At 45.7% G+C, this 16,109-nt stretch overlaps 2 protein-coding genes across 4 annotated transcripts in view; one reads left to right on the top strand and one right to left on the bottom strand.

The window, feature by feature from the left end:
- The window catches only part of LOC126869170 (B-cell receptor CD22), a 310,789-nt gene that overhangs the window by 250,127 nt on the left and 44,553 nt on the right, over positions 1–16,109 (bottom strand). The window lies entirely within an intron of this gene.
- The window catches only part of LOC126869178 (28S ribosomal protein S17, mitochondrial), a 196,290-nt gene that overhangs the window by 124,513 nt on the left and 55,668 nt on the right, over positions 1–16,109 (top strand). Inside the window, exon 1 of one of the 2 annotated variants that reach the window (XM_050625387.1) lies at positions 12,941–12,968. The exons of the other annotated variant lie outside the window; for it this stretch is intronic. Coding sequence (XP_050481344.1) covers positions 12,956–12,968 — 13 coding nt within the window. The 5' untranslated portion in view covers positions 12,941–12,955. Of the gene's footprint in view, positions 1–12,940; positions 12,969–16,109 lie in introns of those variants that run through there. 2 annotated transcript variants of the gene reach the window in all.

Below are 16,109 nucleotides of genomic sequence, written 5' to 3' on the forward strand. Positions count from 1 at the left end.
GATGTCGAGTCATTCGGTTCTTTCGTTAACTCGTGTTTTTCTTCTTCGTTGCCACAAATTCTAAACGTAGATCGCGATCATTTGCTCCGAGTAAAATACCTACGAGAAGGACACGCAACCCGATATGAAACTGCTGTATTTTTACGATAAGCCTGAAGGCAGTACAACGCGTAAACTACGCAAGAAATAATTGAAAAGCGTTTCATCGTGCGCAAAACTCTCGCGTCTGCGATACGTAACCTGACCGGCTGTCACTCCTGTTGCGATTCCGGCGACAGCAATTCGCAGCGACGAATTTCATGAAATCCACCGTTGCGTTGTCGTCGCACACAATTTACACGGTAACGAAAACCCTGTTCGTGCGACAAAAACCATTTCGCTCTGTTTCCTTCGATTTCACGAGGGAAAAAACCAACCCCCAATCGTCCATGCAAATCCCAATCGTCCTGGATTCTAGCAACTTGCAGCACGAAAGCTCGAATGCAACAGGCTTAAAACGCCTTGAAAGCGGGCTCGATCAACGACGACGAACGAAACGTGGTCGATTAAAGCTCGAAGGATAGCGTCGTTCGGTTCCATCCGAGACGAAGACATCGCGTCCACGCGATCACCAACCGAACATCCTCCCTCTTTCTCTGCCTGCTTGCCTCCCTCTCTCTCTGTCCGGTGGATCCACGAGCTTATTCGCGATAATGGCGCGTCGTAACGATATTTCACGGTGACCCTATATCAAGCGAAACTGCATATGCAAGTACGATCGTAGATAACGAGCCACGGCTTTGTCCGGACCCTGTCACGTGTGCGGCTCTGATTTTGAGAAGCGTGTGAACGCCGGAAATTACGCCAACCCGGTTGTATACGCGACGTCGATCTCACGGCACTGATAAGCCGTTTTTCACGAGCCGACTTCAATCTAAATTACAGACAACACTCGGTATCGATCCGAGCCTCGGTGACTTCCTCTCGCGGAGTGCTCATCGAATACGATTTCGCGGCGTAACCGGCACACCAGTTAACCTACTTTCGTTAAATTTCGCGCCGTGTCTGTCATCTCGCTCTAATCGAGCCAGCCGTTGTTGCGAGCGTAGGAAAGCGCGATAGTTGCGAATAGAAACCGACCGGGTAGAAATGCCACGGGTTAATAATTCGGTAGCGTCTGCCCGTTTGATCGTAGAACCTGGACGCGCTTTGACCGTAAACCGGACCAGACGATCTCGTTGTTTTCGACACCGTACATTTTCATATATTTTCGAAGATCGAGATTTTTTCGGCGATCTGACGGATCTTGCAGACACGAGATTGCCCTGAATCGATCACTGTAATTATATTAGTAGACTCAAACGTTTCTTCAGTCATCACGATCAGACTGCGAACGTAGGAAATTCGAATGTCAGAAATATACAAATGGACGTGACATCGTAAGACGCGAAATACATAAAACATCCAAAATACGTTATAAATTTACGTCGATATTCGCACGTCGATCCTACTAATAAAGAGTCTGTCGTTGAAAAATTAGCATGTTAACGATCTAGTGTAATTCGACCATACGTATTTTTGTTCCCAATAGGTAAACGTAAAAAAAAAGAACTCGTCGATTAAGCGCAAACGGTCAACGAATTTCATAATACATGGAAGAACGCGCTATCCTTTGGTTAGAGAGGCGCAATAGCGGTGCCGCTTGTTGTTACGAAAATGGCTTAAGCCGGCGTTAATTAAGGGAGGCTTTAGCTCGTACTGACTATAATCACCCGCGGCAGGCGTCGCCATGGTGACTACAGAATGCGTAGGAAATAGCTACGGGATGAGAAAACGAACGAACCCAAGAAAGGGATAGGAGCGTGTGGTGTACGACTGTTTTTGCACTACAGCCGCGGGATCGTCGGTCATTTATTACCAGAATTCCCGGAAAACGATACAAACCAGAGTTCTCTACGATAAATAAATCGATAAGCTAAATAATTTTCTAAGGAAGCTTTGTTTCAGTCGTTTAAGCTTCAACGTCTTAAAGTTCGATCTTGCACTTAATGATAATAATAATTGCACGAAATAATCGTTGTTGTATATCACGAGACATCGTTGATCTTTGGTATAGCAGCGAAAGGACGAGATTTAACGAGAAGAAACATCAAAAACGAAGAGTTTCGCTGATCTTGCTAAAGTAACTGAAAACGTTTGTAACGACGTGTTTGAAAGAAAAATCGAATTCGCGTCAGCTGGATATATTCGAAATTACAGGAAATTGTATCGCGTACGCATGTTTTACAATTAAAGAATCTGTCGTCGAGGTAACTAATTGTCGAGAGAGTTTGAAAGTAGCGAGTCGAAACTTTCTACGAGATACGGTCGCAAACAATCAAACGTTCGCAACGTATTTAACTACGGTAGCTAAATGTACTTTGTGCTGTACTCGAAGTAAAGTTAAAGATTAATGAATACGGTGGAAGAAGAAACTGTAAGCTTCCCGAGATTACGAAAAATAAACAACGTTCCGGTCTAACGTTTACGTAACCTCTTTAAATCAAAAAACGAACATTCTCCGTTCTTAAAAATGATACCGAAAGAAAAACCCTGTTTCCTTCTTAATTCTCGAACAATCGGATAAGAATTAATAGTGGAACAGCCAGCACGATTCTTTCAAATAGCGCGGCTCGACAATGGAAACTCGGCTGTGACGTCGTTCGCGTACACAACTCACGGCGAATTTCGCGATGAGAAGCTGAATTCGCCAAGTCGTCGCTTAAGAGGAAATCGGATCGCGAAGCACGCGCTCGTAAAATAAGACGTTAGAACGATATTGCATACGTGTAACCCGATTATCAAGAGAACGGAGAAATGGTAAACCGATTTCACACCGATGAACGCGAATAATTAGTCGAAGCAACTTACACAAGTCGAAAGTTACGATTATATTCCATGGATTTCTCCGAATCCAGATCCCTTTGTCCCGAGCAAATCGAAGTTAGAACCGACGGAATATTCCACGATACACGTTCATACCCGCGACAGAATGAAAAATTATATAAAGTAAATTTTATCCATAACTGTGATTAAACGTAAATTGGCTTTCGAATCTTAACTACGGAGCATTAAACTCTCGCTAAGACAATAGAGCTTGGTACGAAAGGAAGATACTAGGTATTACTTGCACCAAGAATATTTACTAAGAAAGTAATTTTAGAAGAACACCGTCTCTGAGTTAATGAATTCGAAAGTACGAGAACGTCGCAGGAATTCAACTTTCCTAATTGAATTCGCTTTATTCGGAGTTACCCTTCAACGTCTATTCGACGATATTATCCTCATCGGCTGTCAACGCGTGCACGTTCCCAGAAACCAATAAGCGCCTGAAATGCAAATAATGCCTGTCAACCCGATAGAACTCGACGAGACACGAAAAACTCCGTCCTTGATCGTGCCGAAATAATTGAGCATCGGTCGACATTATCGGCTGGCCGTTAGAATAGAGAGGATCGAATGGAGGATGGTTACACGGAGGGAAGCCGATTAATGCAAATGTCTAACCTATTGTGGTGTATGGCATAGGCCGAACTAACCGGGGAGAATGATCGGTGCGTGGCGGGGTAGCAGGTAGAGTACGCTACATGGTTGGATAAGGAAGGAAGACGGAAGATACGGAATAATAGAGAGAGAAAGGAAAATAGAATAGATAGATAGATAGAGAGAGAGAGAGAGAGAGTTGAAACAGGCGACAGAGAGGCAAGGGGTTAGAGAGGTCTATTCTGAATTACCCTGGACCAAACTGGACCTGCTCCACGACGGCTCGACCGCAACGCTTCAATTTAGAATGCTAATCAGCCAACCCGCCCTTCAATCCCCTTCTCTCCGCTCCGTGTCTCTCGTTTCTCGTACCGACAGTTTAATGTCTATACGTGTATCCGTCCCTTAATCCGCCGTCAGTTTTGGAGTCTGGGACCAACTATCTTTCACAGAAAGCCAGTAGCAGTATGTCAATGTCTGCCGGTTCAAGACTGCTCTCATCGTCGAGGGATTCCTCGGCACGACAACGCGGTGCTATGTTCTTCGAGGCTACGAGAGAGAACCGAGACCAGGAGTGGGTGATATGGGAAGACGATCACAGTGCTAGAAGGGAATGTGGTGGGGCGCAGAGGAGGATGAAGAGAAATCCTTGCATCGTCGAGGATGCACCGTGTGCGAGCTTCCTTTGATCCTGTGACGGAAGGACGAGTACCATCGAGCATCGTCTCAAGGACCATTCGGTTACGGCCGAGTTCCTTCAGGCCGATCCTTCGAAGCACAAAAAGATGTGTGGGAATGACAGCGATGCGATCTCTTGTCCGATACTCTCTCTCTCTCTCTCTCTCTCTCTCTCTCTCTCTCTCTCTCTCTCTCTCTCTCTCTCTCTCTCGCTACAGATATCGCATAAACGCTGCGATGAAAAATCGAAATCGCGACTGCTCTGCCGGACGATCACACACGAGCGTATGTACGAAAGAGCGTGTCGTTGCACGGGAGGACGTACCGAAACTCAAAGTTGTATGATTTATTTGATCTTCAAAGTAAAAAAGATGGTCGCGAATTTATATCGAGAGAATTTAAACGCAACGCTTCGCCAGTTGCCGGCAAGTTTAGGAAACTCGTCCGACACATCTGTGCTTTAGCGAGTAGTTACCGCGAAGAAGAAGCGTGAAGGTCGTACATTGAAATCCGTACGATTAATTCTGTCCCCTTAATGAGAACCGAGACCTACCTTTTCACTTTTCACCCTTCTTTCTCCGTCGCCCATCTTCCACCACCCCCTTTCGCTTCGAGAAGACGACCGGGCAAATCTCCATACTTGGAGCGTCTCTGTTTGAGAAGCGACGACCGGAAGACGGAATTTCAATTAAACATTTATCTCTCGGAAAAGTCGGCGCGAGACGCCTTGCGTAACTTGGGTCGCGCAACCCACCTGAACCTATCGAATCGTTTATTTATTCACCGATAGAAACATCTGTCCGTAGAACGGAGGGCCGTGTCACGATATATACCCTCCGGTGCTCTGTAATTGGTGGACTTGTTAATTATCTGATAACGACGATTCCGCTCCCGTGATCAGTCGAAAGATTTCACCGGCGAACAACGCGCGCGCCCTCGCACACACGCGTCCACACCGTGGCGAAAACAACAAAGCGAATAATTAATGCAACGAACGCAGCCGTGCAACTCTTGTACCGGTCTAATTTGCATTTACAAGACAGACACACGTTGTAGCGTATCAACACTTTGATTAACAAAAGTCGACGTCCGAACGTGACGAGCGGCCTCGCAAAAGAATGCGGTTAATTAACAGCGGGATTCCAGGGAGTTGGGAGGAAAAAAGCTAAAGCGCGTGTTCACAAAAACCCCCGGGCGGCTTTGATCGAGTCCAGGTATCCCGTTTGATCTTCACGAGATACAACCGAAGCAACGAAGTGTATAATTTATGATTTTGTTGGAACGTTTATGGCGTTCCCGGAATGAAACGCACGGATTTGTCGCGACCGCGAGAAGCACGGTGCACCGTTGCCGAACTGGCTGCGATATTACGCGTAACGAACGCTCGGCTGAATGCATAATGCGTGATATCACGGCGAACAACGTCGACAAAAGTGCGGACGAAACAACGATAGGTAAATCCAGAAACGTACACGGCTTAACTTTTTGATACAGTTTTCGTCCGTAAGCGTTGCAAAGAACGTTCGGATGCAAGAAGGTTGCGTAGAAAGTTTGTAGCATATCTGAAAATTGACGTTAAGTTCTATCGTAGATTTGCTGAAAAAGGTTGAAAAGTCTTCGCCTTAAACCGAAAAACGTTGAACCTTGACTGGGACGTTCTACCGTACCCCGTACGCTGTATTCATCGTGCGATCTCTATACGTTTTCTATAGTGGGAAAACTGAATACGCCAGAAGCTGGCAAACGCACCTAGAAAGAGTTCGCTACCAAATAAGAGGAAATTTTTCGGAAAACCAATCACGAAGCTATCCGATAGATGGAAAAAATTCGCTGAGAAAAAATATTGCGTAGAATGCTGATTCCATAAAAATACGTGCATTGGCTTCGGATTTTTCTCGAATTTCGCTACGAACTTTCCGAGCAACCCGTACTAGTGACTTTTCGGAAGTTGAGTTCGAAGCTGAAACGAATCGTCGCGCGTATCCATACACGTATATACGTACGTATGTATGTATGTAAGTGGAAAGCTGATAAACGAAACGAAGCGACGTTTGCTCGACCAAATTCAATGATCGACTAATTTCTAAGTTCGACGATTGCATTCGTGGATAATAACAAACTACATTCGGCAAATTCAGACGGCATTCTACCTACGGCTAGTTCGATGCACGAACAAAGACTATAATTTGGAAAATTTCGTTAGTCCGTGTACGTTCGAACGCGTTCACCATCGCGGATTCATCGTCCGTGTGTTACCGTGTGTTAACTGGACGCGATCTGAACATCGGCAGTTGGCCGGAATAAAATGGTGCCGTTGCGTTGGAAAGTATGCGTGCACAGCTGAATCGGCGTGTAATTAAAATTTAATCGCGCAACCTGCCGCGAATATGTGGCTTACGCGCTTGTTGCGCGACCGTGTAATTTGCACGATCGACAGGTGGCGATGACTATTTCAAATCTGCCAAGCGGAACTACAGTGATTGCAAACATGGTCACGTTCTTGCCCGGAGCTATATATCAATCCAGAAAGACGTGCTAATCACGACCCGTCCTCGTTCGCGACAACCGCGATCCCGTCGCTCTTGCAGCTTCCAATTTTCATTCAAATGCACCAGCTGTGCTCCGTGCACGTTTCGTACAGCCGGATGTGCCCACGGAATAAAGCTTAATATTTTGACGTTGCCTGGTGCCGGTGAAACGCGCCGGAATGTGTCCACAGAGGCATCGCCGGTAAGCTGACAGGTAATACATATTCTGTCCGCTTTGATTAAATCGAAAGAATTGTTCCCCACCCGATTTCGAATTTCTCGTTTCTATCGGGTTTTTAATCCGACCGCTGCCAAACCGTGCGTATTCCCATCGGTCTTGTTATACTCCGCAAGCATCTGTAGCGCGTACTAATCGAACGATGGATAAAGTCTTGGTCGCGTGCACAAAGTCCAAGCGTTGTTCCACTCGCGCATACGTATAGAGAAACATATCCCGAGCGAAGCATCTCTGAAACTACAAAACGCGTATGCTACTGTTTCATCCGCGATGTTTAATGTTCCGTGAGTCTGTATACGAGCCGGGAACAATAGTTGCCTCGAACGAGTAGCAACAAGAAACGAGAAAAATAAAGGGCGGGAAGGGTGGGAACGACTGCGCGAAAGAACAGAGAAAGAAGAAAGAGAAACATCGAACCGACGGGATTCGGAGCAGAAACAAGTGCGCGGCGGAGGAATCGTGGCACGGTGTAGCCCGGCGCGTGCATGAATTACGGGAATACGTATTCAAAGCCAGTCCACTCGGAATGACCGCTCGAAATTCAGAAATTCAAGAGCAGCAGCACGCTATCGGTCGGACACCGTCTCTCTCTTCCGCGCTGTGCCGCACCACGCGAACTCTGTGTGCTCGTGGTTCCTACTTCCGTTGGTACGGACACATTTGATATACGGGTCGGTGTATGCATCACACGGTAGTGGTGCGGGGGCGTATATAGATTACCGAAGGTGCGAGAGAGGCACAATAGAGTGTAATCAACGCCGAGAGCGGCGCGGCGCGGCGCTGTCCGCGTTAATATTAAATCGCGGCTCCTGCGGTTGTCTCGAGTGCTTATCTCGGATCTTCCTCCGCCTCTTCGTCATATAGTTGCCGACATCGGTGGCTGTTGATACCCTCTCGAGCCACCAACCACCCTAAACTCGCCCTATCGTATACCTATACCTTGCGCTAACTTTCTCTTCTTCTCTCCTCTCTCTCTCTCCCTCTCTCTCTCTCTCTCTCTCTCTCTCTCTCTCCATCCATATCTCGTCTCCGGTATACCACGGGCAAGGGCGAATTAGGAAGAGGGAACGATGGAACAATGGAGAAACGAGAGGATGATAAACCAGGCGATGCGTAAAAGAATAATAAAGAGACAGGAGAAAGGGTGGATGATAAAGGAAACCCAAAGTAAGTGACAAAGAGGAGGAAGAGAAGAACGATGGTCCAGAATGAAAAATCTTCGATATTGCACGTTTGGGACACCGACTACCAGGATCCTGTATGATTTTACCATCGATTCTCTCTACCCGACACTCGTGCCCCTTATTTCTAACCCCATCCTCCTAACAGGGACTTCTCAACCCCTGCATCGTCCTCCCTGTCTTCTATCTTCTCGCAAAGCCACGACGCCGCGACACCGCGATACCATCTCTAGCCTCTGCTTACAGATTATCTGAACCGCTTACCATCCAGAGAGGATAATCGAGCCAGTTTATAGCGAGCTTCCGTGGTCGTTTAATAGAGTCCACGCGGTTGATGATCACCGCCGTTCCGTGAATGGCTGCCGCTTTATTGCGCGCCACTTTTTTCGATCGCCACGACCAAGGCGTCTCGATCTTTAACTCGCGCTTGCGGCGTATGACAATTTCTGTGTTACGAGATTCCAAGTAACATCGCTGCGAGAGCAATATCACAGATAGAAAGCATTCATAGATAGAAAGGCCCACAAAATAAGTCCAATCGCGTAGCTCGCGGCACTTTTTATCGACAAATTCGACCAAGTCGAACTCTAGAATTGGTGTCTGGAAGAAAACCTATTCTACCTGGTAGAAAAAGAAAAGAAGGGCCAATTCTCCCCTTCAAGCTGGATCATCGTGTCCATGGTTCTTCAAACTCTGGTTTGATCGCTACGGATTGCTTCTGACTGGTCAGAAAATACGACTATTGGCGTTAATGATACAAGAGACATTATCGCAAGCCTTTATCGCAAACATCACGACGTAGAAGGTAATACGATGGAGCAGCTGGAAGATTCGTATAGCGTTAATCGTGACGGGTCGAACAACGACATCGTTCGTAATTAAATCTTGTAACTCGGTCGCGCGGCACAACCACCGGACAAGCTCGACGCGACATGACTTCGCGCATTGTTGGAACTTTAACGATATTTGTTGCGCGAAATTGGCGCAAACGCAACGCGTAATTAGAAATCGATACGCGTAGCCGTGAATTACGTTAAGCGGGAAACGATGAACGCCCCCCGGAGCCTTAACAACGATCGTTCAGTGTCATGTAACGGCTGACAAGTAGGTCAGCCGGTTCTCGCGTATCGCGGCTGACGACACAACCCCAGTCGATCGAGTGAATTTTTAGTTGAATTTTTATGCGGCCACTCGCCACCGTATTCCATTTTACTATCTCGTCGCTACAAAAATGGATAGCAATTCGCAGTTTCGAGTTTTGCTGCGCGACATACTTTATACGACCTCTAACGACGACAAACAGACGCGTTTTCAACGGCAGTAGATTTTGGAGACGCGTTCGGCGCAGCGTATATTCGAGGAGACGCGTTCTTTCATAGAACGTCTTGCCTTGCATTTCCGAGCGTGTAGTAACGAGAATTCTCGTACTTCCTTTTCAGAATGCCATTATGTCACCCTTTCGTGGAGGACAGTTCTTTCCGATGCTATATGGTAGTTTAAAAGAGCGACGATTACAAAATCAAAATCGTAAAAGTTTTTACGACAAAACCGTAACGCGAGTTATGGAACGGCGCCAGCGTGACGATGTAATCGCGATGTTTAAAGAATAGTTGGTAACGTTGCAGGAAACGATGAAATTCCACTTAATAACCTCGCGTCTTCCGTTTCGTGCGTTACTGGTAGCATCGTTATACCGCGCGATTATTATCTCTCGCGTTCTGACAAAAATGTGTCTGCTTTCATCAGAACTCGCGAAGGGAATCGAGCAGCTCCGTTGGTACGTAATAACCGTATTCATTGTTGGGTGTTCGTAGTCGAGAACACCCCGTGTTATCTTGGATAACGTCAGTTTTCGTTATCTCTGAAGATGGCTGGCGCCGTTAGAGGGAAGAAGATGATTCGCTCGAAGGGGGAAGAAAATTTAATTTCTCTTGATACGCCCACCTTGTGTCTCGCCCAAGCTTTCGAAATATCTCGACTGGATCCGACTCTACCACGCTGATACGTATCGAGCAAAGATCTACCGAACTCTGTCGCTTCTCCCAGTTTCCCAATTATTTAATCGCTCCTTCGAAATAACCTTGCGTCGCTGTTAGCGATGTTCGCGGTAGAAAGTTACGCGAAAGACGGTTTAAAAGTGAGAAAACTCGACTGGAATTGATTGTTTAAATCTGCTGGAAATAGCAGATTTAAACAATTTACGACGATACATTTTTGAGAATTTGTACCGCGCTTCTTCTTATCGCGTTACATATTTTTTGTAGCTTTAAGCCTTTCGTTGCTCTTAGCCAACTCATAGTTCTGGCGTCGAAGAAGCTACGTTAGAAGGCGCGTTAAAATTTCCATCAAACAAGATCGCATCGACGCAGTTTATCGATGCGCTCAAACGTAACGCGCAACCGAGCCAACTACGCGAGCTCCTTGGAATTTTCGGTTTCCTTACAACGACCACGCGTCGACTTCCTCGCTACCGCCAAGTACGACTACAGAATGCAACGTGTTACTAGATGCTACACGACCATACGCCGAATCGAAAGTCGTCGAGATTCCTCTTTCGTTCGCTCGTACCATATATACAAGATAGGTTTCGCTATCCAGAAGTAATATCAAAGTTCAAAGCAAGGTGGCGGAATTGCTAAGCGAGCACAAGGCCTCGCGCTATTCCGTCGCTATCTGAACGTGATATTGCAACTGTATCCCGTGTACATGTGCTGTCGCTACTGTATTTTAATACGGATTCCTCCTACCCCCGTCTCCACCATTTTTCCTATTTTTTTTTTTTCTTTCTCTCTATTCGTTTGCCTTTAAGCATTCCCGGTACGTGACAATAACGATGGTGCAGCGAGTCGAAACCGTTCTTGCTGATTAAAATTCTGACGCTCTGAAAAATACATTATAATTGCACCTTAATTGCGACACGCGAGTTTGAATGGAAGCGAAAGAGAGAGAGAGAGAGAAACAGATGATGAAATACCATTCCGTCGCAGTGTTTCGTTTGAACTCTTCGTTCAAGATGTTGTTTCGAGTACAAATATACGGCGGAAAGGGACAAAAAGGAGTTGTTTTAAGAAAAGCAACGACATCGCCGGTTAGATGGGAATCGTGTAAAGCGCTGGGATTTAACGCGAACGCGTAATTCCTTCTCGTGTAAAATTTCCAGGAATAATCCGTGGACAGAAGGGCTATTTTAGCTGGCGTGTGTGGCCTTTGTGTGCTAGAATTTCGTTTGGCATCGAATTTCGTTTTCGAGCGCTTACCAGTCGGCTCCGGTATTGGTCGGACGTCTCTCAGTCAAGAGCGTTTTGGTGTTCTCGTCACGCTTTAAGCCTGTGCCTTATCGCCATAAATCCATGTGGCAAATGGCCGAGAAGCGGTTCGAATAGGGATTTCTTTCATACGTTTTTTCTCGCAGCCCATTTTACAAAACTAATCTACACGATTCGGTTCGTACGTATGTAGCTAGTAAAAACGTTCTCTGATATTAGATTTGGGAAGGAACAAGCTTCTCGTATAACTCGGATACGCTGAAACCGCTGAATAAATTGGAAAAATCTAATAATCTTTGAAGTATCTTCTCTCTGAGCTTGGCCAACGTGTCCAACGTTAACATCGAGACATCGCCCGACACCTTCGAACGTTATTAACGCGATCTCTAGCAAACATGATAAACAGCCATTGATAATACTCGATGAACACGTAATCGTGGATCCCGTTAAACCCAAATCAAACTATCTCTTACGGTATTAAGATACGTAATGGCATAGCCACAACTTCAAACCCCATTAGAGCTCGCAAACGTAACCGAAACCGCACCGCTACCGATTAACGTCGATCGACGATGTTTCGCGATCGCGAATAACCGCCACCGCGTGTGATTTCTTTCTCTGATCGTGCATTTCTTTTAGATCGAATACTCGTATTAGACGCACAGCTCGTCGTACAATAGGCAAACAATAGTACGAACGACCATATGACAATTCGTTGCGTGGGATTGAACAACTTCGATGGAAGTTTCGTGAAACGGACGAGCCTCTTAGACGCGTAACCGCTTACAAATGCTTAAAGCAGCTGCTCCGGAGAACTTCGCCCGACACCGGGAAACAAACTGACGTGCTGACTGAACATTAGAAACTCAGCCAAGCAATCAACATTTCCGAGATACTCTTACAACTACGACGATTAATGCACGCATTCGGGGAATTCCATATACAGATGTAGCCGCGAACGTAATCGCGTTAATTCGCGCAGCAAATGTAACTCATCCCAGGAGAGCGAATTTCCACGCACGGCATTCAATTACGCCCGCCACGATGGCTCCCTGCACCGATCAACATTCCCTAAATTTGTATAAGCGTGGAAAAAGATAGAATTTCGATTCGCCGTTGGTAATTTCATTCTTCGATTCCAGCTTTTTCGTTCCAGTCTTCTAATTTCCTTTCTCCTTTATTCTTCTCTTTCTCCGTTTTATGTGCCGCGCGAGAATTTTTCTAACGTTCTTAAAAACGTTAAAGAATCCGTTGCGTGAAAAGTAAGATAGCTTGTTGCCTTCTTTTCGTTCAAAAAAAAAAAAAAAAAAAAAATAAGAGGAAAGAAAGTTTCACAGCGCTCTGCTTTTTCCGCCTGTTTTCTTATACATACCGCGGCGACGTACGACCACCTGAGTAGAGAACTTGAGTGTATAATTCTTTCACAGCTCCCAAGGGAAGAAGGAGCGCGATTCGTGACACAGTCGGCCCACCATAAACAAGAATCAGTGACATATGGATACCATAGACGAACAACGGACCGACCGATGCACGCACCTCTGTTGGTGACAGCGAGAAGTGCAGATGGAATTATTGGGTAGGAAACGCCCACGATATTATAAGCGGATGATGTTTACCGTTCTATCTCTCTGGAGTTTATCGCTTCCTGTCGCGTATTCGGATTATCCCGTGTTTCATCTACCACAAAAAAAAAAGAGAAACTTTTTCAAAAAATAATCTCGTGGCAAAAAGAAATTTTATGATCTTTATCGCCGTACTTTGGCACTTTAGAACTTTCGACCATGTCGATTCATCTTCGCTAGATCGCTTTGTTTCCGATCAACTATAACGGTAGCGTGCTCCGTATGGAAGGTTCGATGGTTTTTTCGTCAACCTGAATTTCTTATTAAAGAACGAATATTACTGTCAGTCTCGTTTCTCCTTTGTAACTCGCCTGGTCGGTGAAAAATCCGACTGATTTCGTTGGCAAATTTTCGCGATGCTAGAAGAGGGAAAAGAAAAGCCATTTAATCTTTGGCAACTACTAAAAGCTTTTCAGTCTCTCTACCAATTTCATTAAACAGAGCCTGCATTAAATTCGAAATCCGAAAAAGCATCTTTCTGTGTTGCCGCGGCTCGGAAACTTGGATCTTCTTTCCGAGTAAACTTCGATGTGGCTTTGTAAGCGTGCCAATGTTAGAAATAAAAGAGGAGAAGGGAAAAAAGAAAGAAGGGAGAGAGAAGGAAGGTACGGCCGAAACCTCGTACACTCTATAAGTGGGTACACGTGCAGCGTCGCAGTTTCCTCGCACAGGATAAGGAGTCCACCTCGAAACGAGAGAAACGACTCAGAACTTTATCAAAGAAGTACGTGATCCTTGCACTTAACGACCGTCGCCGTCTTCGTTCGGTACGCGGTGTTTCAGCAGGCGCCGAGGGCCACGAGATAAGGTTTACGTGGACAGGGATTTCTCAAATTGGTTTTGTTAGAAGCCGGATCACCTTCGTCTCTTCGACAGCCTCTCACACAAACGCTTTCTTCGACGAGTAAACGAAAAACAACCAGGAGAATGCTCTGTGTGGCTATCCGAGTCTTATCCTGCTTGCGGAAGAAATTAACGTTCCGAAGCAAATGATCGATCGTTCCTTTATCACTTTGCGGTTAATCTCGGAGACTCGCTCGTGCTAGATTTCTCGGTACGACTGTCGTTTTCATCATTTCGCTTCTAGCAAAGTAACGTATAAAGAACGTCGTTCTAATCTGAACGACGAAATTGCAGTCAATACGACAAACGTATAGATTTATAGGGAAAGTGAGATATAAACGGAGAAAGACTGACGTAGAAAGAAGGAGATGCGGGTCCTGAATAACCGACGACTCGCACACCAAACGCTCGAAAAAGTGTCTCGTCGAGTTGCCCGATATCGTTGCAAGCTGATATATCTCGAACCAAAGCAACGATTACACTTTCACCTCAAAAAAGATCAACGTCGATGTTAGCAAAGAGGTCTGTGCGCTCTCGATAAACGCAAATGCAAAAGTTCACAAATTGCTCAATTTGTCTAATTAGCCTGTTGCAGCGTTAAGGCGATAGCGATAGGGAAATTCACCTGAGAGAGAAATTTGATACGATCGGTTTTTCTAACGGCAGAGAAACGGCGTAAACGTAAACGTTCGACCAGGATAAGCTGTCGTATTCTGCTTGGCCGTACGCTAATCCCGAAGCTGGAGTATCGGCGCGATCGTCGAAACCTTCTCTCTCTTTCTCTCTCTCTGTCTCCCTCGGCGGTATAACAATGAGAGCAGAGCACGGTCGGCAAAATCTCTGAAAACCAACGTTGCAACCGCGCGTATACCGAAAATGGCGAGTGTAACAAGAAGTACAACGAATGTCGCTCGCCGCTAATAACTCCGACGCTGCACAGCCCACAAAAAGGCCGCTTTCGAGCCGCGGGATATTTTGGCTCGTGACTGCGACCAACCCCGAAATTACTGCCGGCGCTGATCGTTCCTCGTATCACAGTCACGCTAGATGCCGGCCAGATTATAAACACACGTATAGAACACGAGCACGCAGGCCACGGGGAAAACAGTGATACATAGCCGGTGCGTGAAAACAGCCAGCGCACGCTCCAGCTACCGCGTGTTGACTTCGTGCAAAGGCGACGCGTGTAACGACGGTACAATGAAACCCGCCAGGTAAAAAAAGAGGGAAAATGGGTAAGCGAAGGCGCAGAGAGGCAGGTGTACTCGAAAACGAGAGGTATCTGTCGATCGAATTCGATAAAAAGAAAAAACTAAGGGAAAAAGTAAGAGGAAGGGAAATAGGAGAGAAAATAGTAATAAAAACGGGGGCAATCCTATTTTACGAGATCCATGGTAAGGATGTGTCTGTGTCGTACGGCGCCGAGAAAGTACTCCATAAAGCATTGCCGTTGGTACAATAGCCGATAGAAGTTTCACAAAGCGTGCCGCCTAATGGAATTAGAAGCGCCAACGATTTAAATACCCCGAGCCTCCAAACAGACTGGTTAACACGTTGACGTGCAAATTCTTCGTTCTATTACTAGAAAACGATCGAATAACCTTCGTCTCTGTTCTTTCTTCTTAACGAACTCGGTCTGAAGATATTACATCGTCGTTTTTAATGTACGATAATAACGTCGATGTAAGACAAGGTATGGTAAATTTGTATAAACATAAATTATTTATGCGATTCATTCGAGATACGACCGAACCGAAAAAGCAACTGCACGTTTACGGTAAACTCTTGACAGTTTCACTAACGGAACTTCCGCATCGATGAAAATTGTACTTTTGGCAAAGGGAATTTCTTATTTTTACTTCCACTTTCTTGATAGTCGAAAACTCGACTACACTCCGCACGGTACATTTCACAGAATTAAAAGAAACCCAAATATCTTTGTTCCGAATGTGCTTTCGGCCAACTTCTTCCTTCTGTGTCGTTCTTTTCTCTCGTGTTAAAAGGACGAAATTAAGGCAACAAGATGCTCTGCTGGCATCTCTCTCTCTCTCTCTCTCTCTCTCTCTCTTCGTCCATATACTTTTCTTGCTAATTGTAGAAATTTGATTACAAATGGGAACAAGTTCTCGTGAAATCGTCGTCTAACAACGTTTATAACGGCGAGTCCTTGTTACCGGAAGATGACTAAAACGAGAGTCACTGGTGGAACCAAAAAGTCGATGGAAAGTGCAAAGGGTCTGGTATAGAACGTG

This window comes from Bombus huntii, chromosome 9 (assembly GCF_024542735.1).
Source record: "Bombus huntii isolate Logan2020A chromosome 9, iyBomHunt1.1, whole genome shotgun sequence".
NCBI lineage: Eukaryota > Metazoa > Arthropoda > Insecta > Hymenoptera > Apidae > Bombus > Bombus huntii.